Here is a 27,776-nt window from a genome sequence, read left to right as displayed (position 1 = left end):
ACAGACACACACACGTACACACTCCTTCTCTCTAAAAGCAGCAGAAAGATCTGCTCTGAGCAGTGGGAGCTCAGAGCCTGCTGTTAGTGAATGCTCTCTCACCTGATGCGATCCCCATCCTTCTTCTTCAGCTCTGCATCTCTCTGCAGAACCTTCATTAGCTTCTCGTACTCCTCCTCGGTCAGGAAGCTTAAGTCCAACATCTTCCCTGCAAAGCTCTTCAGACAGCTGAAGCAATGACGGAGCAGCAACTAATCCAGCGCAGGCTGCAGCAATGCCATGGGCAGCCTCCTGTGCAGACCGCCTGGTGTGCTGAGCGAGAGGAGGCTGGAAAAAACACGGACTTCGCAACAGCGTGGCTTGGATGGAAGTTGTGTTCGCATCTGGGCTTGCACTTCCAGGCACTAAGCGGCTCTTCCCTGGCACGTTTCTCTGCACCACATGCCTTCCCGTGCCAGGAAAATTCTCTCAGAAAAATTATGCTCCTTTGCTTTTCTTCAGGCACGGCTGCAGCAATTTGGGAGCCAATGTCAATCAAGCAGGCAAGTACAGGAAGGAGCGAGCTTGCCACCCGCCTCAGCTGCCTCGACAGGCACGAAAGACCGTCTCGCAAACGGCAGCCCCAGAACCTCTGGCAGGCGTTTTCCTCAGCGGCAAAGTCTGCCTCCGTGTCGCTCAAGCATCCCTGCAAAGAAAGAGCACCGAGATGCCTTTTATGATAAGCACGACATATGGTAACCGAATGTGTACATTGGGGGTTTTTATTTGCTCTGCAGCACAAGTTCCAAAACAAGCTGCCCTACTTTTCTCCCTGTCTCCTACAGCTCCTTACACAGTGTTAACCTAACCATGAAAATACTTTATTTTAGCCATTTTCCTCCTAACAGGCAAACAGTTGCCTCAGCACGCTGTGAGCAAAATATGCATATGAATTATGAAATCGCTTGCCATCTTTTCACCTCCCTTCTTCTTCTCCCCACTTCTTCCTGCTCTAAAGGAGGCCAAGGATAAGCAGCCTGCCTTTGCAAAGCAGTCGCAAAACGACAATCCAAACGGCAATCTGCAAGCGCTATTACTGCACGTTAGGCTGTAAAACACCAGAGGCTCCTTTCTAGCATGTACGCACTTTGCCTTAGGCTGCACGGGTATTTGCTATTCAAACAACTCGGGTGCCGATCACTTAGCATTTCAACGGACACCAAAAATGGCCAGAGGCTGTGGGGCGTGGAGGAAGAGCAAACCATGCATTGCTCTGCTGCTTTATTCCTCTTCCTCTCTCCCAGCCAGCTTGAGGCAATACAACACACCTCCGAGGGAGCAGATCTGCTGCCCCTGTCCAGGTGAGCAGTTTCTGGCTCTCCAGGTGGGATTTTTCCAGTGTTTCCAAGCCTTATCTCACGTGACTGAGGGTTTCATCATACCTGGCTTTTCCTCTGACAGCCACAGCCTTGGGAGTCAGGTCATTAAAAATGAATAAATCACAGCTTTCATGGCAAACATGATTTGAAGGCCACCCAGTGCCCTCCCTAGCATCAAGGCCTGCATCACCCCTAGTCGCTGTCTGCCTAATCTGCCCCTATAACCCTCCTCTGCAGCCATCTCTAGGCGGTTCCAGACTTAGGGGTCTTCCTTCAGCCTCTGTCTACACTGAACAACTCCAGCTCCTTCCGCTGTTCCTCAGAGTTGTGCTTTCGATCATTTTCTCACTCTTCTTTGGACTGTCTCCACATGATACAAATCCTCCTTGAACTGGCATATCCGAATCCGAGCACAAGGATTTCTGCTGAACTTTGCTCATTTTACATCATCTTACAGATTTACACCACATTACGGACAGCACACTCCCAAACATCTGCCTTTTTCATAACAGTATAACAACACGTCAAAGAAAGATTAGGTATCTCACCTTCATGCTGACAAATAAATACTACAGAACACAAAATATAAAGGCTAAATACTAAAAAAGCCCAAACATTATCATTAAAACTCTATTGGAAAATAATTTTTGGAGGGAAGGAAACTTAACATTTCATGTTTCTTTCAGGCAACCATTGCAGTGCTTGCCACACTGCAGTTACAGCTTTTATTAGCTGAGAAACTGTTAATACCATTTTAAATAGTTCAAACCGAAACTATAATAAAAAATCTTGATGAATTTCTCCTGTTTAAACCTACATTTCCTTCAGCTTGGAATGTGACTGCAGAGTTTCACTTTTGGTTCCAGCCATCTACCCTTTCTGGCTCTCAGGCACAATCCTGCTTCCGCAACGACAGATTTAGCAAAATTTTGGGAACAGATTTTATTTTTCAAAGGTATCTAAGGACACGTTCCTCTCAATATTTGCTTTTCTAGAACTTTTATTTATTTTTAACAAAACCGTGACATATGGGCTGAAATTACTTCAGAAAACATTTTCAGCAGAGGCTCATATTTATTCATCAGTGTAAGAGATTATCAGAAAAATAATAAAAGCTACTTCTTTTCCAATGGCCTTCTTCCCCCACCTTGGGGTAGTCTATCTTACTGGAATAGCTGCATTAGAGGGAAGAGGTTCACAGAAACCCAAAAGCCAACTTCTCCTTTTGTTTTAAAATAGTTAAAAATCAAACCACTTCACGCACACAACTTCGATTTGCTCTGTTAGATTACACATAACCCTCTCCCCTCTCAAAGCGTTGTTTATTAAGAGTTCAGAGAGCACGGTGGTGGGAACAGCACAAATACCCAAAGCTGCAGACCCAGAAGAAAGCCAGCGCTCTCCTTACCCCTTCCAGCAGGAGCCCGTTCCCAGGACAGAGCTGCTCTCTGGCAACAGGAGCAAGACTGAGAGTCCAGAAAGAGGGAATTGCCTCCATCCCGATTACCTGCCTCTGCTGAAGGGTGCAAACAGCGCAAAGCCAGCAGGGCGCCCAAAGACTGCTCGCAGATGCTGCATCACCACGTACCTCCACAGAAAGGGGACAGACCTGCCGGGTCCTGCCGCTTGTCATGACACAGCAGACGGGCAAAAAAAGTGTACCATGGTTACAAGAAAGACCATAAATCTAAGCAGAGGAACGCACTGCGTGTCCAAAGGACTTTTTCCATCTAAATGTTCTTCTCTGGAAGAAAACATCACATAGAGATCAGCTCGCACGCCCAGCGGTGTTGACAGACGCTGGGTGCGGAGGGTGTCGTGGAGGCAAGCCGAGGTGTGACCCATCATGTGGCTCACCTGGCTGGCTGCATCGCTTACTGTGATATCTTTTGATTGCTTTTGGCCACCACCCCAAAAAGCAGCAAATGCTTCGGCCAGCTGAGATCAGTGACAGCACGTTACGCTGCTGTGCAGCTCACCAAAACCAGAGCCTGCGCACTGGTGAAGAAGTGAGGCTTTTCTATTAAAATAGCTTAATGGGATCTATGCAAACCCATCTTGCAGTAAATTTTCAGTGTTTAGTTTAAAAATACAGGAATGGCCATCCAAGGCTAGACTGAAGGTCCCGTAACTCACCAGCTTATCTTCAAAAAGGGCTAAAAGCGTATGTCTGGAGAGAGTATAAGAGCAGAGCAGAGCAAGCCTACAGTGAGCCTTCCCTTATATGCTCCTAACTTCCAGCAGCAAGTTGAACCAGAAGCAATGCCTGTGTATTTCACAGATTTTTCTAATTACTTTCTGAGCATGCATTAATTTTAAGTATTTGCTTAAAATATCCTTACAGTCCCACAGCCTCGCTATGCCTTGAGTGAAAAAGTATCTCCATTTGTTTTGACCTGCCACTTGCTTGCTTCATTTGATATACCTAAATCTTTTATTAGAAAAAACAGTAAGGATTACTCTGCATTCACTACATGTTGCTCATTTTACAGATCTGTGCTGTAGCCACAGTTCCTCTTCCAGAGGAAAAAAGTTTGTCTATTTGCTCATCCTAGGGGGCTTGCAGGGAGCTCTGATCATGCCTCTCACCTTTCTCTGTACCCCATCTAGTCTACTGCAAACTGTTTAGGGGTGAAAAAATTTTTCCCAGCAGCTGCAGTCCCTGGTATTGCAGCCTGAGACTCTGGTCTCCGCTGCCATGAAAGGTCCTGCCAGTCCCTTGGATGGAGAAGAGCCCAGGTCACCCGCAGAAAGGCTAGGAGGGACAATAATAAAAGGAAGAAACCTTCCTTTTTGTCAGCTGCTTGGACTGTGCCCAGACAAGGAGCAGCGCTGCTCAGAACGGCAGTCCCACACACTTCATAGCTGGCAGCTAGGGAAAGGCAAGGTGCTGAGCACAGGTCTGGAGAGACTCCCATTCACACCAGCCAAAACATGGAAATCAGTGAACTGCCCAAAACTGCCCTCTTCCCCCTTCAGCAAAGCACCAAGTGGGAGCATTATAGGTGTTCCCCTACCACCAACCCAATACCCTACCACAAAAACTCAAGGGGCAAACAAACACCAACCTTTCTTTGGCACGACAGCACAACGTGGTCTCGCAGGAACATAACTGTATTTGAGCCCAGCAAGGCAAAGCGTGCTTGGGCAGCCTGCAACGCTCGTTTCCTTGTGCCTTGACGCCTTGCGGCGTGCGCCCACGTGTGCAATCCAAACCAGCTGCATTGGCCATGCCGGCAGTCCTACCTGCTTCCCATCCGGGCCAGCAGCACTTCGGGGGGCTGAGCGGGGGTCCTGATCACACAGCTGCACCTGCAACGACCAGCTCTGAAACAGGCAGCTCTGGAGCCGCTTTCCAAAATAAATAGTTCAACTAATCCCAAGCAGGATTTTTGCAGAAATAAGAGCTATTTATGAAGGCATGTTACATACTTCTTGCCTTAATTGGTATATCCTCTACCTTCAGGTTATTTTCCTTTTCTTTACAGTGGAGTAATTATTCAAGGGTTTTTTGTTTGTTTTTTTAAGTAACTCCCCTTCAGATGGTTTTACTGAGCGAAAATTAAATGCTTGCTTAGCCTAACAGGCATGAAACAGCCCCTTTTGGAAAGGGCAGCAGCTCCTTCAGCAACCCCTTCTTTGTGCTGCATTTTCATTTTATTTCTGGGAGATTTAACTCAGCTCCAGCTCAAAACAGAACTATGCTACTGTTCTTAACCAACCTGTGCACAAACTGCTCAACTTAGTAATACCAGATCAGTGCTCTGGCTGTTAACTGCCTACAGACAGGAACCATCAACAGACTATCCGCAGGGCACTCCAGTCTCAGGTCTGATTTCTCCATGTGCACCTTTCCTTCTGAACGCTGCACATCTTCCCCAGCGCTGGGATGTGCACAGATTAATAACACGCACCACAGGCTAAGCAGATTTCACTGACTAGATGCTACTTTGCATGCAAAGAAAGAGGATGATTTTAGGAACTTTAACCTGCCAATCTGGTAGTCCAGACCCAGTTTTATGACAGAATATTTAACTCCCCAAATTCATCACCTACATCAAGGTAGGACCATCCAGACCCACCTCACCCGTTGACAGCTGGAGCTGCACATAGGTCCATGTAATAAAGATATGAAAACATCCCTATCCAACACTTAACAAAATCTGGAACGGATAATACTGATCTCACCAGGCTATTCATAGCCAGATGGAAAGAGCAGCGTGCTGGAAAGGCTGCTTGTCTCGGTCCATACCTCTTTATCACTTGTCCTGTCACAATGCAAGGAAATAACCTCCTTATGCTTCACAATATATGGACATTTCCCAGTACCCGTATTAGCCAAGACAGCTCTTGTAGGGCAAGACAAAAACAAAAGTAGCATTGTAACAGCGATGAATGTGGTCCTGGCACCACATACTGCACTTCCCAGCATACACTGTACTGAACAATACCAGAAACATGCAACGCCAAATCTGCCGTACCTGTACAGAGTCCACCGTCAGCCTTGTGTCCCTCTCTGTGGCATGCTGGAAGATCCAGCCCCACTCTTCCTCCCATACTACTTCTTCTGGTGTCAGTACCATGAAATAATCAGTCATGTTGCTATCACTATTTTACAGCTAAAACACCAACATCCATTATAACGCTCATATGCATAGCATCATGACACGCGATGGGCCTCCTTTACCAGCAGGGAAAAAACAGAAAGCATGCTGTAAGATGCTCCTTCTCTTTGGGTGGGACTGGCTGAAAATCAGTATAAGACTTCTGTCCATTAGGGCTGGACTGATGTCTCCCTTCCCTGAGTCTGGTCCGGCAGCCGCAGCCAGACAGGGAGCTGCAATCCCAGCTTCTGCCCAGCGCAGGACCTTGCCGTTTGCCGCTGCCCACGCGTGCCAGCCGCAGCCAGCCCGGCCGAGCGGCTGCTCCTGGACACGCGTTTCAGCAGCCCCAGGCTGGGAAGCCACGAGCCGATGGGGCTGCCGCAGCAGAAGGAAGCCAGATGCGCGAGTCTCACGCAGAAAGCTGAGACTTATCTGGCCTTTGGCAGTTCTTCTGATGAAAACGCTAACCTTTTCATGTGGACAAACCCTAAAGGTGCAATAATACAGGTCAGAGCAGCATTGCACAAACCTGCAAACATCCCCCTCTTAAAGTATCAAGTTGCTGGATAGCAGTGAGCGCAGTGAGCATACGACCTTCGCACTGTGAAATGCAGATGCTGCCAGGGCAGCCGACCGCCGTCCTGCGGAAAGGCCACATAGCGGAACAGCCGAAATCCCCGTCTCGGTATGTTCTGCTTGTGGTCTGGGTCACGCCACTAACCCTCTTTCTGTCTCTGTGCGCTCAGGTCTTCCCTGCCATGAATGTCATGACTTTCAGATGAAGGACAGCTGATATGAAAAAGAGTATCTTCAAAGCAAGCAGGCTTCTGTGGCCTCCCAGAGCAGTGCTCGTATAAATGCGTCTGTTACCGTCGCAGAGGGAGCGTCAAGGCCAAATCCCAGCAACGCCTCACCTTTCCCAGTCGGTTCTGTGAAGGATGCGATGGTTTGGTCTCGCCCATCACCAAGTGGAAAACTGGCAGCAAAATAATTACTCAAGCTCAACTTATCAACTTTTCTTCACTCCCACGGGAATCCCAGCCCTGACATCAGCACAAAAGATACTGCTCAGCTTATCATGAGTTCGGCGGCCTTGGGTGGTTTCCCCCAGTTTCAGTCATTGTCTCAGATTATACTTTCTAATAATATCCAGCACAACAGAGAATCCCAGCTGTTTTATTAATACCGTTTTCCTCCTCCTCCTCCCTGAGCAGCTTTAGTTAAGGATATCCATTGATCAAAAAAGGCACTGAGATGCTCTTAGGCTTACAGGAATTGCAGGAATTTATCAAAGCAATACGCTTTCCAGCCCCTGACAGCAGCTATTAGTAGGTATTTTAGAGCAACAACACAAGGCTAAGCAGACACCCCCCCTATTTAGTATATGTGGGGAGTGCATAACTGAGGCAATGCTCTACTGACCACATCACAAGCGGGTGAACTCTGCTTATCTGCACTTACCCTCAGAAATACCACCGCTTCTGAAGAAGGTACAAGACCCACAATATTACAAAAGGTTTTGTTAAGGCTTCAGTTTCCTTATGTAAAGAATGAGGCATAAGGATTTTTGTCCCTTATGCATTTCTACCCAACCCAGTGTAACTGTCACATGAGTAACCACCGACACTGAACTCTAGCCCTCTCCTTCTAGCAAGAAATCGCACGGGTGAAATTTGCATTACATACAATATACTTCCTTTTATCCAATTTTATTTAAATGAATCATCCTGCCTAGGGTAAACAAAAGACTGAGCTTCTCAGTCTTGATCATTATTTCATAGAACCAGCATCACCAAAAAAAGTCCCATCAGAGGAAAAGCGTGACTCAGACTCTGTAGCATCGATAAAGCTTTATACTGGTAATAAACTGGCAATCCAACACTTCAATTTAAATATTTGAGACTTTTGTTTATTTCATAGGTGGGGACTGTTTGCAGATCTTGCAGGATGTAGTTCATTGTCATTCTGCAGACTGCCAGAACACAAATAAACAAGCACAGCGCCTGGGACACTGAGCAAACCTCTACTATCCCATTTAACATGGATGGCAGTGGCCCAACTGCGCGAGAGGATGCCAGCATTCCAGACGACTTGCTCTGACTGTCACACAGCCGGAGCAGCTCTGCCTCCGCCGGCCCCAGCCCGCGCGCAGGGCTTTGGTGGAGCCTGGACGGCAGCACACACACACCGTGACTGCGATGCCCCTCGCTGCGGGCCGGGCAGAGGCTAGCACGTGCACTCCCTGCTCCGCACAGTTGTAGCAGACTTCAGACTCGCATCCTAAAGAAAGGGAGTTAAAAAAAACAAACAAACAAACCCAAAACACTGCTTGTTCACTTCACCTCCTTGGAATTCCTGGTTAACTAATTTGCAAGGAGCCTTCATCACCACTCCTTAGCTGTGAACCAGCTTCCAGCTCCTCACACAGTCCTGCTGCATTTCTGTTGCACTGACATTTCCACTACAGAAACAGCCTGTTGTCCAGCCTTCCTTCACTCAAGCAAGGGGGAACAGTCATGTTATATCACCCTTCAAGAACCTGACCGTCCTGTGTGCAGTCTTTTTAGGACCCAAATGCTACAAGTATTACTCCTAAAAGCATCTTCTCAGCTGTTTATCTGTGACAAAGACACTTGAAAAAACAACAACAAATACATAAAGGATGCAAGTGAGAAATTAACAGTTTAAAGCTAGATCATTGCAGGCAAAGATTACATATGTAGACAAATCATCCCCCTGTACCCGTTTGTCACTCACTCATCCTCATAACGTGTAAACTTCCAATAGAATTAAAAAAGATGGTAAAATAAGTTTTGGCCATGTTCAAATAAAGAAACTGCAGGACTAGAAGACGAGGAAAAAAGCAACCACCCATGCGAACTCCTGGCTTTTATTTTTGACCCTGAAAAATATTTGCTAACCTCAACTTTGCTTCCTTTCAAGCATGATTTCCCCATGTTTGCTTCCATTTGTGAGATGTCATAAATCGCTTTCCTGACCCTGCTTGTTATGCCCCAGTAAAGCCGAGCTCACAACACCTGCCTGGCAATCTGGAGTAGCTTAGATCCCTCAAGTTACTACAGCACACAGTAGTTAAAAGCCCCTTTGCTTCACAAATCTGCACTGGGGTGGGCTGGCCACTCATCCCTCCGAGCTCGCCCAGCAAGTGGGACTCGGCACCGAGTGCGGAACCTCAGAATCAGAAGCCATTTTTGGTGAAAAAAAACCCCAAACAAACAAAATCTCTTCACGTAACACAGCAGGAGCTCAGAGGTCAAAAATATGTGGGGGCAAATGCCTTTGCACCCCTTGGCCTGTTGAGCTCATCAACGGGAGGCAGAGCGTGCTGCTAAAACCCAGGGGAAGCAAGTGCTGTTTGTGCAGGAAACTTCGGATGCTGCGGGATTCTTTCCTTCTGCGTCAAGGATTATTTTTAAGCCTCAGCCACAACTGGATGATTCTGAAATAAGTAACTCAAAGAACAGAAGGAAGGTAACTGCAGAACACTGGGGTACATCTTGTCATTGCTTAAAATACCTTCCTACATTTGGAAGGCATAATTCCCTCCAGCATCTGGGAGAAGGAAAGTTTTGGAAACAACCTTTTAACAAATAATCCCCTGACCTGCAATTTCTAGTTCTTAATGCCAAAACACAGAGGAGCTATGTCCAGAATCTGGGGTCAGCGCCCACATTGTGAAAGGGGAGAAAAATGAAGCTCATGTCCACACCTGATTTAGGATCCCTCACCCTTCTGCTTCTCCAATTTCCAAGCACATTACCAGGTCTGGACTGGCAGAGACTGGTCCTGGTTTAAGCACAGGAATGCACTGTGTTACAATTTTAAAGCTGTTTTTTTTTGTCCCGAGATATAGCAAACGGAAACTCTGTAGAGAGTAATCCCATTAGCTATGGCTTCACCTTCACTCAGAGACTTTTTTCCATGAGAAAACAAATTCATACATGGGAATATTTTCTAACAAATTGCCTACTTGTCTTCCAGGAATAATGCAGCTTTCCAATGCAAACACAGGCTCAGTCATGAGTTCACTTACTGAAGCCATTTCATTTGCTCTAGGGGTTGGATGACTTGAGTGGGATAAGAGATATTTCTGGCAGCACTTGTTATCTACAGTAAGAAAAAACAAGCACTTGATTCCACCCTCTACCCCCTACAGTGCTCAGTGTTATGTGAAAGGTCTTCATGTTTAAGTCTCCCCAGAGAAGGCTGGTATACAACATCCACAGAGCAGGGGAGATTAATACTCCCAGAAGTGGCCTGTCTGAATGCATAAGAAAATAATAATAAAAATCAGATGCCATACTAATATCACCACAGAAGTACAGTTCTCACATTAGGTTTTCTCTATATGAGAAATCTACGGTAGGGGAATTAACTACAGGCATGATTATAAACAGATGTACTTAAACTAGCACAAAGCTGTGTGTGGACACTGACTGTCATTTAGTTTGGCTCAAGATAAAACTCAAGATAAAGTTTAGGTAAACTAAAGTGAAAAATTCAGACACAGATTGTATCAATTTAATTAAATCACTAAAAATAAAATCAGTTTAAGATGATCATCTGGTACCATTTTCTTGGGCAGACAAGGTGTTTTTTCCATCTGTGCAGCTCCATGGATACGAACAAATCTTGCAAGGAGGTGGGGAAGAGACTTTTGGGATAAAAATAACAGGCCCACCTGTATTGTTGAACAGAGTTGCTTCATTCCTGGGTGCTCAAGCTCACCAAGGTTTAGGAGCTTTTATCTGAGCAGTGGTAACTACAGTTCTGCCCAAACCTCGCTGTCCGATACGACAGTGCTGTGTAAAATGCACGTTCTACTGCACAGGGTCAGACTGTCGGCCCGTTGACGCACCACCCCACTGACTGTTGGCCGGGGCATCACAGTGCCACAATCAGGCAGCGATGCTGCTGACCGCAGTGCAGAACTGCTGTCCTGATCCCTGCTGTTTTCCCTCCTCCCAGACAAACTGTTCCATTAGGTTTACTTTGCCAAAAAGTAACTTGATTTTGATTCAACAGTCACTAACAGGCACCTACGTCTCACTGCGGATTTGCAGCCCGCTGACACCCCCCGTACAGCCCTTCACTTTGTTGCGAGCATTTACCACTGTTCTCCCCCCGCCATGTTTGAAGTGTAGATAAAACTATTGATCTGAACACAAAGTGACCCTGCTGTACAACGAACGCTTTGTCCATGCCGTGCCACGCCGTGGCTACGGGCTGCCTCTTTTCCAGTGATGCAGGCTCACTGAAGGGACATGATGTATTAGTTCAGGAGAAAAAACAAGTTTGCACTTCAATTAGAGAACTGTGCAGGAGAGCAGAAACTTGGTAAGGTTCCCCACATGGAGCTTCTTAGATAGTCTGTCAAAGGCGGAGCAGTGGGGGGAAAAAAGAGGGGAGGACAGTAAAGAAGATGGGTTCAGCCCTCAAAATGAACAGGCCCTCAAAATTCAGGGTAATCTTCAGGACTTCAGAGAGGATATAGCAATTTTTAATGACATAACCTATGTCAGAGTCTGGCCCATGTCAGTGTGCTTCTGTGGTGGTGCCTTCTTTACCCTTCACCCCACACGTTAACACCTACCCTACGCACGGCAGCGCGGGTGCGGGGAGGAGGGAATTAGAGCCGACATACTCACAAAAGTGTCTTGACGGCAACTGCACTAGATCTCTGTGGTCCTGACCATACTCCGGGGCCTCCACACAGTCGCCCCAACGCCCGGAGGATGGTGTCTCTGCGGAGGCTGGAAGCTGAAGGCACCACCAGAGAAGCCGCACCGTGACAACCCATGGACCGCCGTGCAGAGAGGTCTATAATGCAGCTGGGGAGGATAAGCTTCATCGCAAACTGCTCTATTTAAAACTTATTCACTGTCTAAAGAACATAAGAAAGACATAATAAACCAAGTAACCGTGGCCATAGGTTAGAGTAGCTTATATAACAGCATCGATCACATAGGAGAGCTGACTGCAAAGGGAACAGAAATTAGTAAATGCTGCTCCTGTAGCTATGCCAACACCATTTACAACAACGAAGCTGAACAAGGAAGTAAGCAAGACCAGGATGGAGGAAGGACCTATGGAAACACAGACAAAAGAGCAGGAGAAGTCATGGGCAAGCGATACTTTGAGTTCCAGATCTTTGCGAATAACTTGCGACACAAAGTGGGGAAGCAGTAACACAAGGCACCCCAAGAAATGACCACTGATGCTGTGGGCATTGGAAGCACCTCCTGTTTTGCAGGATTCTCCTCTTTTTCCAAAAGCATTCCCGAGGCAGATCTGCTCCACAGCACAGCTGCACAGCTGTCCTGACGTCCCTCGCTCCTACGAAAACCAGCCGCCTCCTGCCTAACACAAAGCACTAATGGCAGGAGGCTGGTCAGCACGGCGTGCTGGGCCACCGCACGCAGGGGGCCCTTCCTCGCACCCGCCGCTCTCGCCAGGGGACACCCACGCCTGCGGCAACGCCAACACCGCCCTCAGCGACCGCAGCAGGCGGCACTTTGGTACCGCCAAGGGGTAGCTGGGAAGAGTCTGGCAGTGGTGATCCTGCAGCAGGGCAGGGCCCGGGCAGCGCAGGGCCAGCAGGGCGTGTGGCTGCCACCTCATCTTGGCCACCTCGCCTTGGTGTGCCGTCGCCTGGGCATGCCATCAGTGTGACCACCTCGCCTTGGCCACCTCGCCTGGGCATGCCATCAGCGTGACCACCTCGCCTGGGCATGCCATCAGCGTGACCACCTCGCCTTGGCCACCTCGCCTGGGCATGCTGTTGTCTTGGCCACCTCTCCATGGCCACCTCGCCTTGGTGTGCCCTCACCTTGGCCACCTCACCTTGGTGCGCAGCTGCCTTGGCCACCTCGCCTTGGTGCGCCCTCACCTTGGCCACCTCGCCTTGGGGCGCAGCTGCCTTGGTCACCTCGCCTTGGCCACCTGGGCCGCGTGCCGGTGAGGACACGGGCCCGGCCGCAGCGTGCGCTGCTCGGGCCGGGCGCAGGCAGCCGGCGCCCCGTGCACCCACGGGCCGTGGTGGGGCCAGAGCAGCGGGGCTGCCCGTGCCCGGCCCGGCTGAGGGCGCGGGGTGACGGCTCCCGGGGGCGCGGGGTTAGGGCTCCCGGGGGCGCGGCGGCGGGAGCGGGGGGCTGCGGCCCGTCCGAGGGCTCCCGCCTCGGGGCCACCCGCAGCGCCGCGGCCCCGCCCGGCAGCCAACGCGAACGCCCCGCAGGCAGCGCGGTGCCGCGGGCACCGGGGGCTCCTGGCAGCCCCGCCGCTGCCCCAGGCGCCCCGCGCTGCGCCGCCCCGCCGCGGAGCCCCGCGACACCGGCGCGGCCCCCCCGGCGCCCCCGCGGCGGCCCTTACCTGCCCCGGCGGGCGGGCGGCGCGGCGCGGCGCGGCGGGGGGCGCGGCCCGGGGCGGGGCGGGGCGGGGCGGGGCGGGCTCGGCGCGGGGCGGGGCGGGGCGGGGCGGGGGTGCGCCCGGGGGCGGGGCCGCGCCCGGGGGTGGGCGGGGCCGTGCCCGGCGGGGCCGCCTGCGGTGCGGCCCCGCGCCCGCCCGGCCCGGGCGCCAGCGCCGTGGAAAACCCGGCCTGGATCTCGGCGCGGGGCCAGTCTGGGGGCGGGCGGGAGGCAGGGGAGGGGGGCTGGGGGTGAGGGGTCGGGAAGAGCGGGGTTGGGGCAGGCGAGGTCACAGCCTTTCATTTTTCCAGGCATAATTTTGCCTCATTTTACCCCTTGGCACGTAAGGCTGGTATCATTAGCTCCACCGTTAGTGTAACTAACTACGGGGCCTGACTCAGAAAACAGGTACGAAAACAGGTGCAGCTAAAAGCTCTGCCCGTATTAGTCAGGCCGCGCCGCGCGAGGCGGCCGTATGGCGCGAAGGAGCTCGGCAGGCTGCTCGAGCCCAACCGCGCGCCGCAGAGCCGCCAGCTCCCTCAGCCTCCTGCCCACGGCCCCGCGTGTTTTTCTCAAGCAAAACGTGTTCCTCTCCCGTGGGTTCGCGCCCGGCGGGTGACAACGAGGGGTGGTGGGAAGCCAGGGGTATCCTGGGTGCAGAAGTCCTCCGCTTTCGACTTGGACAGCAGGTATGGCCGAAGCACAGTCACACTTTCACGTATGCACTCGGTCTCTGCCAAAACACCTGCCTGCTGCACACAGACTCCTTTACACGACTGTCCCCTTTCCAAAGACGTGGAGACGGAGGGCGCGAGGTGAAGCAACCTGCCCCAAAGCAGAGCTCGTCCCAGCCGAACCACTGACCCATTCACGAGCTCCAGCCGCGAGGCGAAACTCGCTGCTGTGCCCGATAAAACGCTGCTGTTGCCTTGGCGGCTCTCACACACCTCCTCAAGACGGAGCCTCCACACAGCGGGATTAATTTTTTTTTTATTTTAAGAGGGGCGATAAGACTTCAGAACATGAGAATATTTGCATTTGGAGTATTTGCTTTCCCCCTGTAAACACTGATTTCCAACCACCGTAAACCCGAGTCACTCTAATGATCTCAGCTAACTGCGATAAGCTCAGCGGCAGCTGCGCGTTTCCTTCAGCTCGGGGAAACCACCAACGGGGGTAGCGGAGACAGCCGCGCCGATGGCCTTCAGCTTCTCGGCTTACTCTTTTCAGTGGTGGTTTTGGGCTACACAGTGAAGGTTTTGAAGGCAAATACCCTGAGTCTTATTCCTGACCCTACCATTGCATTCATGTAGTGCCACAGAAATTACTTAACTTTTCTGTATTTCAGCTTCAGCCTGGCAATAACACGGAAGCACTTTGAGATCAGTGAGTAAAAGCTCTGCATTATTATTCTGTCTTGGCCTGGATGCTCAGAATCCACTTTGGAGTTTCAGCATCGAATTAATCGGTGCAAACTGGATTCTGCAACTGCAGGAAGAAGAATTTGATATACTGATTCAACAGTGTACAATATAGATTAAATTTACACCCTCTGCTTTCACATTTTTAGTTAGATGCCCTAAACCCAAGCCATTGTAGTCTGCTTCTAATAATGGATGTAAAATAGCAACCCTGCAGCATGCAATAAACTTCTGAAGCCGTAGTATGCACAAAGCCTCCAGACATCACTATGAACTTCTGGGGGCTGAAAAGCCAGTTCTTCTGCATTAACTGGAAGAAGGAAGTGCAATTTAGTAAAGGTTTTATTTCTGCCTGGTCCTGTTCAGTTACAGAGAAGAATGTGACTTGCAAGCGAGTAAATACAGTCACGTGGGAACAACTTTACAACAGCTTGTAAAATCAAGAAATGCATGTTATTACTGCAGCCAGCTACTCCTATGTTTTTCTCAACTTCTGGTCTTTTAAAGTCTTTATGAGAACAACTGGCAGAAGCTATGTAAACCACTAAAATAATGGGCAGAGCTGGGAAAAAATGGACTTACTCACTGATCTCTATTTAAGCTTTCATGATCTGGGTCCTGTGACAAACTGCTCATTCATGCCTAAGGTTTGGGCTATTTAGCTTAAAACACTGTGAGGTATCCTGATTCTTCCGGGAGATGCTGATTGCTGCCCACTCTTAGAAGTCACCGAGCATCTCTTGCGATCAGCTGGCAATTTCTTTTACGGCCCATGTGCAGCAACTCAAATCCCATAAGCCTAGAGTGATTTCAGTATTTTTAGCTGTGACTTTCAAAAGGCTGCCAAAAGATGCGGCTCCGTGTGAGGGGAACCCAAATGTGGAAGCATGACAAAATCACTAGCAACGATTTCCTCGAGATTTTTGCTATCCAAATGGGTCTCTGCAACTTTCTTCTGCAGCAATATCTGCTGCATAACTGCAGTGCTAAAAGTGATGGGAGCACCAAGAAAAGAACGTAGCACTTCTAGATGCCATTTACTTCCCACTGTCTTGTCACAAACCGGTTCTCAGTTTGGTTTACTGGGTGTTAAAATTTTAGTTAACAGCATGCTGGAATAAAGAAAAAGATAAAAATTCCTCATCCGTTAGTGCAAACGCTCAACCAGAGAAGCCATAAATGCAACTTCAGGCTCCAAAGAAAAAAATGCAATAAATCTGCGAATGAGCAGGATTGTACTTGCGTCTGCAGGAATTGTGAAGCTAGGACTAAACAGGTGCAGAACAGCAATGTGTCCCTTCACAGGGATCTCCTGGAAGCCAGTTATGTCTTACTCGGAGAAGAAAAATCACGTAGCAGCTAAAACTCCAGCAAGTATAATTCAGCATAGGTCCACTGAAGCTAAATGGAGCTCATCCACTTTAAACCAGTTGAGAACCCAGCTTTATTTTATTTGGCATTGTGAACCTTGGTTTTCACTGATGAAAAGCTGAGCTGTTTTAATAAAAAACTGAGGTTCTGTGTCCTTTCCACATTAAGATACAAATCTATGTCGGTTGGCAGTGAGGACTATGAAAAACTTTTATACTATCATGCTCAGCACAGCTAGTATTGTAAGATTTTTTTTATAACAGTTTTAAAAGAGAAATTGGCTGATGCTTCAGGGAGCCTTTTGAAAGGCTTACGAATCATGTAGCCCAAGTCATGGGAAAGATGTTGCCAATCGCCAAGAGCAAAGCCAGCAGTTCTCACGGGGCCACTACCATCCCGGCTGCCAGCGCCGACCGGGGCCAAAGCCCCTGCGGCCACCCCGAGCTGGGGCACCACGAGGGCTTGAGGCTGCACCCAGGCGGGAGGGCAGGGGCCTGACTCATACCCCTACTCAACATAACTCGTTACTAGAGGTGAGCTTAGAGAACGGAGGAATACACCCACATGTAGAGATGAACCATCGCGTCCTACAACAGGGGAGGAAGAGCGTGGACCTCCTCCCGGGGGTGCCTCATCTTCCTCCTCCGACGATGTAAGGGACTGGGCAACGTGGCTGGGGAGTCCTGCTCCTAAACAAGCTGAGAGAGTCTAGCGCCAAATCAAAGGCTCCTGTGAGACCTCAGGTGGGTTTTAAGGCTTTTTTCATTCCAGTGGCCAGGAAGAAAACCAAAAAGCACAAGTAACGGCACAAAGTCTGGCAGGTGCAGGGAAAACCCTCTGGAACAGAGACCTGCAAGCCTGACATCTCCAACTGTACGTGGAGACCGGTATTTATTGGTGTTAGCAGAGGAAACAGGTGAGACTTTACTCCTGCCCCAGATGAAACTGCACTGATTCTGCACTGAAATACACTGCTCTTGATGCGATATATGTATTTGTGGCCATATGTATTTAGGCTGAGGGCACTGCAACAGCACAGTGAAACCCCCACAGGAAAGGAAACACCAGGCAGCTCCTCTTAACACCACTGTCACTCCAGGTTTGCTGTGCTGAACTGAGGAGATGTATTTTTAGGCTAGACATATGGTGCCTATGGCACAAAGCATCTTGAGAAGTCTGTTCTCTGGCTGACGAGACGTGCAGTAACCCAGCTTCCAGCAGAAGACAACACGGAACGGAAAGTGACTTCCACCAAAGAGGGGGCTTAGCAAAGGTTTTCCATTTGCAGGCAGAAATGAGCTATGGATGGTGAAGTGCCACTGCGCGACGCCCCTCGCACAGGCTGCGCTTCCTCCCTGCCCTCCGCCGCGCGGCACGCTCCCGCCGCGTTGGCAGGAAGCCATCAGAAAGAGATGTTCGCTGCTAGCTGGCTTTTTTAAAAATGCCGTACCTTGTAAGAGGAAATAATACAGCCTCTCCTGTTGGGAACACATCCTGGCATGCCTTTAAAAACAAACAAACAATAAATCTGCTTTCATACAGCGGTTTCTCTGAAATACTGCTAAATGCTAGATAAGGTTTGCTGCGCCCTGTTGCCGTCCAAATAATCACCTTTTAAAACTGGATTTCTCTTTGGTTATGAAAAGATGTCCTAAGTAAAAACATCCTTCCACTACAGTGCGATACCACGGAAAAGATAACACAGAGGCAAAGTGATTAGCAAGATTCAAAAAAAGGAGTAGATGTTTCCCCACTTAATGGGAATATCCACAATTGCATTAACCCGGAATCGAACGCACTCTAGTGAACACAAAACGCCTTGTGCAGGACAGAGGGCTGCCCACGGTGGGACAGCCTTCCCGCAGATGCTGTTTGGCCATCGGCACCGCAAAGCCTCCTGCGTTTCTCCATGAGAAAGCCCCGACGCCGGCTGCCAAGGCCAAGTACCCTTCGGGCTCCCGAAGGGCTGGGCTTTCTGGACCTCATTCCTACCTTCCTGTCTGTCATATAACTACAGGCAGGTTTCATTCATGTTTATATCATGTAAAATAGGAAATCAAATCAGACACGCTGCTTAGCAACATGAAACTGTGCTCTGCTCCAGCACAAGACTCAGCACACAAACATTTAAGGTCCACAAAACTCCTCGTCACGACCAGCACTGCGCACTGCCAGCTCCAGAATTTCTTTCTTTCCCCCTATTTAGTAATATGCACACATAACACATCATATTTCAGAATAAATTCACTGCATGCAAAGTTCAATATCTCAGCTATGTCTGTGCATCATCCACAGCATGAGTTTATACAACATCCTTAGGATTAACTTTTCTAGAGATGGGCACAGCCTCTGCATGTTGTAAAAGCTGGTATTTTCTAAATGGGTTCTTTACCAGTGTAAATGCCTTCCTGCCAGTCCCTCAGGCTCAGGCCATTCCTTGGACTGTACTGGGCTCTGCATCAGACCCTTAATGACATACATACTCATTTTGGACTAAAATTCTGCTTTGTCCCAGTGGGTTTTAAGTACTAGAAATAAACCTCCGTCTTGAGAGAAATTCTACTGAACTGCCAAACATCAGTGTGAGAACTGATAGTTCTGTGATTTTTTTCAAAAACTAATGGGTTTCAAAACTGCCTAAACCCAGGATTTTTAAGGACAAAATGCATTTGGCATTTAGTGTCTCAATAAACATTCAGAGCAGAGAAGAGAAAATAATTCTTAAAAATCAAAAAAAAGGAGTACCACTAGTTTGAAGATGATTTCTCAGGGCTAAAAATGAGAGCTTCTCTTCCTGTCCCTTTACTGCAGAATAGGTATCCCTCCTGTCTTCCCTTGCTCCCTCTGCCAAACCAAGCAAGGAGGAGATGTTCCCTGCATGTATTCCTGTCCCAAAAGGGTGCAATGAGGCTTGCAGCCACTAACGTAGACAGAGCTTTTGCACTGCAGAAAAAGAGGTATCAAAATATGCTGTATACTTAGCATGCATGGAATAAAAGAGAGGGCTCTGTGCCAGCCACCTTAAAATATAAAAAATGCGTATTATGTTGATATTTGCTTAGAGGCAATATTGCTTTTGCCGTGTCTGCCTTGAGGGACAACTGCACAAAATGAGTTTACTTACAGGAATGAGTTCACAAAAATAGCACTTCATAAGGAAACAGGAAATATTTGCTGCTTGTTCTTTGGAAATGCCAATTAAGCTGCTACAAAGACAGATAATACATTTAAAGCATATAAAAATATCATGTGGATTTGTGTTCAATCAAAATTAAACAAGTCTCTTTTAGTCTCTGAAGAGCCAGTGCTTATGATAAACTTCCTCACCATTTACGCTTACTCCTTTGTTCAGCTTGTGATTTAAAAAAAGGAAACACTTGCAAAAATGAAAGTAGCCTATAAACAATATATGAACTGCCAGGGAGATTGAATTGTTCAAATAAATTCCTTTCTACAAATTATCAAATAATTATCAAATATATTACTCTTATTATTACTATTATTACAATTATTGCTACAATGTTTAAGTAGAAAAATCAGGAAGAGGGATTGTCCTGGTTGGCTTTCAAGTCCAAATTGGAAAAGGTTGCTAATCTTTTTTAAGCCATCCTAAAGTCATATTATGCAATATCCATGGTAGCTGTGTGCTTAACAAGGGCCAACTCCATATATTCAAAACCATGAACAAGCCCATAAAAATAATGAACATATTAATAAATAACTGTGTCTTAAACAAAAATTAGGTACCTAATTTGTCTTCTGGTTTTTGCTCTGTTAGAGTAAATTTGGGACTATCCTAAGATTATTCCATGCAACCAAAATGATAGAAACCTCCTTTCCTTAAAGAAAATGTAAACTGACATTTCACGTCATTGTTTCCTCCGCCCCCAGAGCTAGAGATTTAGCGATGAACATTAACTATTACACAACTCATGATAAATTATGAAATTTGACAATACTGACACATCGTAGGTCAATGTCTCTCCTAAGCAAAGTACTTCCATGGTGAAACGCGGAGGTTAAAGAGGAGCTTCCTAGGGGACTTGTGGTCAGTGGTGTCCCCGTCCCAGGCCCTGCTCCCGCAGCCGCACGCACCCGCGTGACTCAACGCCTCAGCGGTGTCCCTGATGCCGCAGGACGCGGATCGAGGCTGCAGATCATTGCTTGCAAGGGCAGGGCCTTGCTGTCCCAGGAAACCGTTTTAATTACCTGTAATTACTGCGAGTAATGTACAAGCACTCTGATCCATCTGCTACAGGTCAGCTGTCGCCTGGGGGTGCACTGACTCCCAAAATCACAGTACAGGGGAAGCAATGCTTGGCAGAGATGCAGAGACGGTGACTGTGGCTGGGGCTGTGCTGAGCAGTCCTCACTGGGCGGATAATACCTGCATTTGAGGGAAGAACGAAGAGCGAGCACTAATTCAATACCAGTTGCATCAGGGGCGTAGATGAACTAAGTCCGTGAACCAGATTTTAAGTCATTCCTTCTTTCTGGGGGATGCCTGCTTGCATAATCAGCTTTTCCAAGTTTCAAACAGGCTCCAGGAACGTATCATCTAACCTACTGACCAACACAGGAAAGGCCACCCAGAAGCAGTTTTACAGCATCTTTGACCCAGGAGCCCAGCCATGGTCCTGGATTTCTGCACCAAAACTGCAAAATCCTGCTGCTGCTAGTGAAGGCGCAACAGGGATGTGACCGTGCCAGGCCAGGCTGTCCCACTGCTTTTATTAGATCATTTGAATCAGATTGCTGTGTACAGCTGGATTATACAGTCATTCTTCAAAGGTTACACCCTCTGTGCCATTAAAATGTATGTGTTTTTCAGACTAAGTCATCTGATGGATCGTTTTCCCAGCTGCTCCCGTGACATATGGGCTGCTGACAGCTTCATTTTCCATTACTTCCCTCCAACTTGCAAACTTCCTGCCAACCTGATCACTGAAGAATAAGTGCTTCCAAAGAATCTGAACTACTAACACACAGCGTATAACAAATCTGCTGTGCTACCACAGCTGAGTCGGGATCCGTTGATGAATAAGGAGGTACTTGGGTTGTCCGCCACCAGCAACTCAAAGACCTGAAAAAAAATGTGCTTAGGTTTATCTCAGCTATCTTCTGCATAGTTTTTTTTCAGGATAGCTGATCCTTTGCTTGGTGACTTTATCCATCCACACTATTGCGCTGTCACACTAAGTGTAATTAGAATAATTAAAAAAACTAGAATGAGATCGTTAACAAAGCAGGATTGGAAATGTCATATCATTCTTCTCGCAAGAATTACAAACACCTAAACAAGCAATCTTATTTCACTACGATGCTCCTGGGAATCAAAACGGGAAGTCTCACCAAAACAAAGCAGTAAGCAAGAAGAAGGTCTCAGTCAGCCACACATGAGCTTGTTCACCTCAACGTACTGCAGCGTTTCTAAAGTGCTGTCCAGTCCAGTTCTGGAGAATCGAGAGTTTCCCAAGGCAAATCCTGTCCCGTGCCACTTTGCTGGAGCTGGTGCTGGGGTGGAGCGGCTGGCGGGAAGCCGGCTGCCAGCAGGCAGAGCTTGCACACGAAGCATGTTGCAGCTGTGTAAAGAACGGTGCTGAGGCCGCTGTGTGAGCACAACTGCATTTCCTGCATTTCCACAAAACTTCAATTCCAGGAGCAGTTCCTATCTCGTACACCAGCTCTGCTGGCTTCAGCGTTGGTGTCCCAGCTTGTCTCATCTGAAGAGCAAGCGCTCACCTCAGCACTTCCAATCTCATGTTTAACAAAGTTCATTGACAAGTTTCCCTGATAATTGAGAATTGCTCTAAAAATAAAAGGACTAAAAAGACTCATCACACTTAGAGATTAAAAATTTTCTCCTGCTTAGAGAGCCTGTGAAATGCATCTGAAGCCTGTTTCCAAGCTTTTCTTTCAAAGAGTAAGAATTAAAAACTACCTTTTCTAAAATAAAAAATGAGATTGTCTTGTATTCATTTGACAGCATGAGCTGGGGAGTTTAAAAAGCATCAGACACTAATATTAAGATTGTTTTAATGTCTATCAAGCTAAAACTCCATTTCAGAGATGGTAGAAGCAGGTGGAAACCTCAGAGTTCAATGCAGTTGCATCCATTTTATGCCAGGTTTTAATTTGGCCAGATAAATTAAAATTGCATTATCATACTTGTTAAGGCATGCAGGCATCTTATAAATTATATAGCTATATGTGCTTTTACGCCAAAGGCATGTTTCATTTTAGATATGTAGAACAAATGCTGCCAAACTCAAGGAACAATATCACTGAACAGTTTCTGAAATTGTTGACATGTGCAAATGCAGAGGATGATTAAAAAAAAGACCTTTTCCTCTGATAAGATTGACAGACAGTTTAATCCCTAGTTCCCCACTGTGAATTTTCCATGTTGTTTCGACAAGTTAATTTCAGTTTTAAAAATACAGGAGAAAGAACAAGAAAAAAAAGACCTAACAACCAGAGTTAGTCATACGCAGCGAAAAGGTTACGCAGCCGATGCAGATTCAAGGGAACAGCAAGCGCTACAGAGACGGGACCATTCACTGTGACTTATCGTTCGGTTGAGAGCCTGCCTCGGTTTCGACGCCCGAGCCCCAACACGCCAAAGGGTTCTTTCATGTAGGTCCTTTTTGTCAGAAAGCCGTTCCTGAGCCTGCGTCACCCTCTTGCTGCACAGTTCACCTGCTGGCGGGGGGAAAAAACATCTCATTTACACTAACGCCATGACGGCTGCAAACCCAGCACCACCACAAAACTCTTGCCAGCGCCGCCCAGCACATATAGGAAATGGCCCAGTCCTGCATTTTGCAGATGCTGAAGGGCCCCAGCAGCTCCGGGGCAGCATCGCCAGCGGCTGCTTCTCTGCTTTTTCAACACAGCCCTCAGGGAAGAAGGCAGTGGGGATGGGAGGAGGATTGCCCTCAACCCAGAGGCTTGAGCCAGATCCACACGTTTATCCAGGCGTGTAAACCCTCCCCGATTCGCCGTGGCAGCTGGGTGGCTGCCCAGGTCCCTCTGTGGATGCAGATGTTGGGCTGCTGTGATGTGCCACGCACAAGGCAGCCCCTCAAGGGCAGCAGGAGCAGAAGCTTCCCGTGCCCTCTGTGGCCGTCAAACAAGCCAGAAGAGGTGGCCCAGGGGAGGCCACGCGGGGCGCGGGTGCCGGAGGCCCCAGCGGGTGACTCGCTCTCCCGCAACCCCCTTCCCCTGGAGTTATTTTCCTTGCGGCGGCGGAAACGCTGCGGGGAGGCTGGCACAGGGACTCAGCCGCTTGCGGCAATATTAGGGCGATAAGGATCACTTAGGTGTCTGCTAGGGTGTCCTGCGGGGGACTGTAATTTTGTAGCTAGGTAGTATTTAGCACCTGCAGTTTTTACAAGGGATGCAACCCTCTCTACAGTCACCACCCAGGAGAGGGACATTTTCATAGCTTTCTTCAGGCAACCCTTATCTGTGCGTCATTAAGCCTCCAGCCTGCTGGAAGTCTCTGTTTCCACTTCTAAGTTTTTTTTATGATTGCTTTTCAGTTACTGCTCCATGCTGGTTTCCTTTCCTTTTGTTCCCTTTCGAAGGTGAACAGTTGTCTGCCAGGGTAAAGCCCATGTTTGTTAACACTGCTGGTTTTCTTTGATGAAAGAGCCAGTTTGACTTGGGTCATTTTCCCTAAAACTTTCAGAGCATCTCTCCGCAAACAGCACTTCGCAAGTGTTTCTCCACAGGTAGCTGAGGGCAGCAAGCGACGGTGTGAAGGTGACTATCTCAGGATAGCTGTGTGTAGCTCTACAGTAATTCCTACCGTGAGCATTACAGGGTACTCCTACGGGGAGTTAGGTAAGGGATGAACACAGCCGCGGTCTCGGGGTTGGGTTACACGACGGGGACGGGTCCATGGGACGTTGCGCTGGGGAAGGAGCTCAGTCCCCTTCCTCGCCCGCGAATCCTGCGATGCCGAAGCAGGGGCCTGGGAAGCAGAGGGCTGTGGTGGGAAGGACTCAGGGAGCCCTCGAGCTTCAGGGCCGTCCAGGTTGGCCCCGCTTCGCAGCCACTGGCTGGGAGAGCAGTGCTGACAAACCTGGGCTGACTAATGGTGACGTATAAAATAGTAGTTCACGCACAATCAGTGCTCCCATGGCGTCTCTCCCTCCTCACCCGTCCTCACAGCACAGCCAGCTGTGGGGTGCTGCGTGTCTGCTCTTCAGCAGCACCCAACACACGTGTTTCAGACAAGAAAAGCACTTACGTCCCCCTGAACAGCCGGGGGGCATTTCCAGACTCCCATGCCCAAGATAGCACAGGGCCAGACCACTGCAGTCCAGCTTACTCTGGTAAAGATGATGCTAGAAACATGAATGACTTTCTCTACACCTTTCCATTTGATTTCAGTAAGTTTCAGGAAAAAACCTGAAAAACTCGAGCACTGATGAGCACCCCTAGCTGCACCCCAGCTAGTGACTTGAGCACAGACTCACCCACCGAATGGCCAACGCCGGCCTTCGCAGCTCGCTGGTCCCAGCAGGGGCTCTTCCGACCGCACGCAGCCGGGGAGCATCGCGCTCAGCACAGCGCGATACACCCTGCTTCCTGCAAGGCCAGCTCTATCTCTGGGGCTAATGCTGCTGATCAGCAAGCGGGGTGGAAAGGAGGCCTGCCTGGGGCTGCTGAAACACCCAGGATACACCCCAGCACTGACCCAGCGCCTGTACGCAGTCCTTGGGGCGCAGATTTGGGAGGGCAGTACAGCCAGATGTGACATGCAGACACATACTGCTCTGCCTTGCCCCAGACACACACTTCGAGTCACTGGCTGGCAAAAAAACATGTGAAGGAAGTCAGGAAGCCCAGGTACGAGCCCAGCCCTGCCTGCCCACTGTCCTGGAAGGAGACCAAGCCCAGATCAACGTACTGGTGACTGGCCGTGCAGCCTTCTAATCTCCTGGCAACCACTGGTCTGGTGTATCTCATTCCTGTGCTTTTTCTTCACCCCAGAAGAGGGAAGTTTGTTGGATAAAGAGTTTACTCTAGGGGAACCTGCCTTTTGAATGGTTTAAAGGGAAAAATGCATTCTCTCTCTGGAGTGAGAAGAGGGGTAACACAGAAAAGATCAGTCCTGCTGCCTTTATTGGGGAATGGCTTTGTGCTCTTTAGTAATAAGCTGTGCCTGAAAGCAGGACAGTGAGAGAGATCCCAGGGTGACGTGTTTCTTTCTTAGGTTGGTGAACTCAGAAGAAAGTATGGCACAGCTAGTGCTGGGCCCAGGCAGGAAACTCCTGTTTCCCAAAGGGAAAGAGCAATTGGATCTGACTGTTCTGCAGGATGCTGAGATACTTACTAAGGTAGATCCAGCCTGGTAACACTGGGCTCAAGAAGTGCAGAGGGGGGTTGATTTGGGGTTCTGATACCATGCGTGGTCCCCCACCCATCATACATATCATCTTACAGTACAGACACCTCGAACTGCCCGGGAGAGGGGGCCTGGAGCTGTCTCCGCAGCACAGCCCTCCCAGCTAAGCCAAGGAGCACCCCAGTAGCAAGAAGGGCCAGCCATGCACTTGTAAGAAATCCTCCTCCCCAGCAGCAGCAGAAGGGGCTCTGTGTGCTGCCCAGCTGCCCATCACACGTGCGGCACAGTGCTGTGGGAAGAATTATAAGTACTAATGGAATAACACAAGGACGACTTTGGGTTACAGAGGACTAAGGATATTTCTGACCAATGTATTTTGAGGTGATAAACTAGGGTGCTCTCCTCAGAAGAGTTTGTATTACTGCTACCCTTACAGACTTTTGCTCTCTATGTGTTTAATAATAACAGTTCATGAATTAACTCTTGGGCAGCAAAGAGTCCAGCAAAAGCATATAAACATTTCCTGGACAACAAATGAAGCTGAGCAATGAGCAAGCAAACTGTAAAGTGCATTTGAAAGTCAACTTCACGATGGATTTAGAGGCTTAAAGAAGTTCTTTTACTGTACTTGTTTGAATCTTTAATTATATTCTTAACTTCGACCCCAGCATTCAGATGTGATACTGAATTAGAGAGCTTTGTGAATCATGTCGTGTTGGGTTTGGTGCCTTTGAACAATCACATATTTAGCATATTTCAGAAACACAAAGGGCTTTAAGTGCTGCTGAGCTTAGTCATGTTAAATGTGGACTTCTACGGGAAGTTTTTTAATAAGGTTTCAGGCAGGCAGAAGCAACCTCCAAGTATCATCTACGCGCTTGCCTAGGCAATGCTGCCTAGACAGGCCTGCTGCCTCTCTGAGTGTGCCTGTGGGCCACTTCTATTTATAGAGTGAATACAAGGGAGTTACTTGGAAGGGAACCTGTCTGAACATGCTGCGGTGTACATACATTTGAGTCACAGAGTCTGTTAACACACAGTTCCTGGTACCGGCCCCTTCCACTTTATCTCGAGATAAGAGTCCTCGCTCCACCTGTGGCAAACCGATTGCTGCCGTTGTACTCTGGGCTCTTCTCTTCTCTTCGCTGAGGGCTGCAGGGCTGCAGAGTAAGCTAGAGCTTCCTTGTCATGTCAGGCTAGCTTAACTTTAATCATCATCAACCCAGAACAAACCAGATTTTGCTTTCTATGTTTGGTTCCCCTTCTAAGGTGACTTCTGAACAGGCAGTGCTGCTGTCTAGGAGCAATGAGCCAGAAATGTAATAGCAAGTGACAAGTACCATCTATCACCTTCACAGGAGAATAACCTTGGATGGCTTGGAAGATTAGTATTAGGACAGACACTTCTAGTTTGCTGGTGTGAAATGAGCCCCAGGCTGCTAATAGTCAAAAGTTAATGCTACTGGTCTTTGATAGCTTCTGTAAAACAGGATTGATGGTTGTAATCACTCGCTACGAGAAACACCCACTTCATAATCGGGAATCTCAGCTCAGCATTTCAGGCTTAAATGGGCCCACACTAGTGCAAAAGTTGCGCTACTGGCCCCTATGCTTTGGTCAAACTGAGCATTTCACCCTCCAGGAATGTAGTTCTGTGATCTTTCAGAGCACTAAAATCAAAAAACGTGAACAGAACAGGGAGACAATATATATTAGCTAAGGGTGCCTTAAGCATCAAACAGAGAAAAGGCTTCAGGGTTGATAAATGAGAGGGAATTAGAGGACACTGATATTGTGGTAAAGATACGGGACCTAGCAGGTGTGTGGTGACCTGCAGATGGCAATGGCAACATTTTTTGCATCTTCTTGAAAACTGCTGGCTTTTGCCAAAGATTAATGCTCTGTGAGCTGCTAGTCAGATTCCTTCTGGGAATTATAGAGCTGCCACAGGCTACCACTGGAATGGGTCTATAGATCATGCTCAAGTCCAGAACAGGTTTCCATGGTTTACTGACTGGAAAATACCAGTGAATCACATTTTAAGCTGATCTTGAGAAAGCCAGTGAGAACTTTCCATATGCACTTGGGATCTCTCCATGCTTCTTTAGGGAACGGTCATTAATGTGAACCTGAACAATTTTCACATTCTGGAAGAAACCTAAATTTGAATTTCAGTCTTTAAATGTACACATTCCTCTTTGGCCTCTGGGTCACCACTCACTTGGATGACTCATTTAATT

At 48.4% G+C, this 27,776-nt stretch overlaps 1 protein-coding gene across 5 annotated transcripts in view; it reads right to left on the bottom strand.

Annotated features, from left to right (window-relative positions):
- The window catches only part of LOC112989090 (synaptotagmin-like protein 2), a 79,794-nt gene that overhangs the window by 28,845 nt on the left and 23,173 nt on the right, over window positions 1–27,776 (bottom strand). For 2 of the 5 annotated variants that reach the window (XM_064518160.1, XM_064518162.1), the window contains 2 exons: window positions 20,388–20,565; window positions 103–685 (listed from right to left, as the gene is read on the bottom strand). In XM_064518160.1, the coding sequence (XP_064374230.1) occupies window positions 103–203 (101 nt within the window). In that variant the 5' untranslated portion in view covers window positions 204–685; window positions 20,388–20,565. Of the gene's footprint in view, window positions 1–102; window positions 686–11,631; window positions 11,815–13,351; window positions 13,425–20,387; window positions 20,566–27,776 lie in introns of those variants that run through there. The other 3 variants (XM_064518161.1, XM_064518159.1, XM_026109998.2) reach the window with 3 other exon arrangements.

Source organism: Dromaius novaehollandiae, chromosome 11, assembly GCF_036370855.1.
Source record: "Dromaius novaehollandiae isolate bDroNov1 chromosome 11, bDroNov1.hap1, whole genome shotgun sequence".
Lineage (NCBI taxonomy): Eukaryota > Metazoa > Chordata > Aves > Casuariiformes > Dromaiidae > Dromaius > Dromaius novaehollandiae.
Note: the sequence above shows the minus strand (reverse complement) of the source record. Positions and strands in the feature narration are given on the sequence as shown.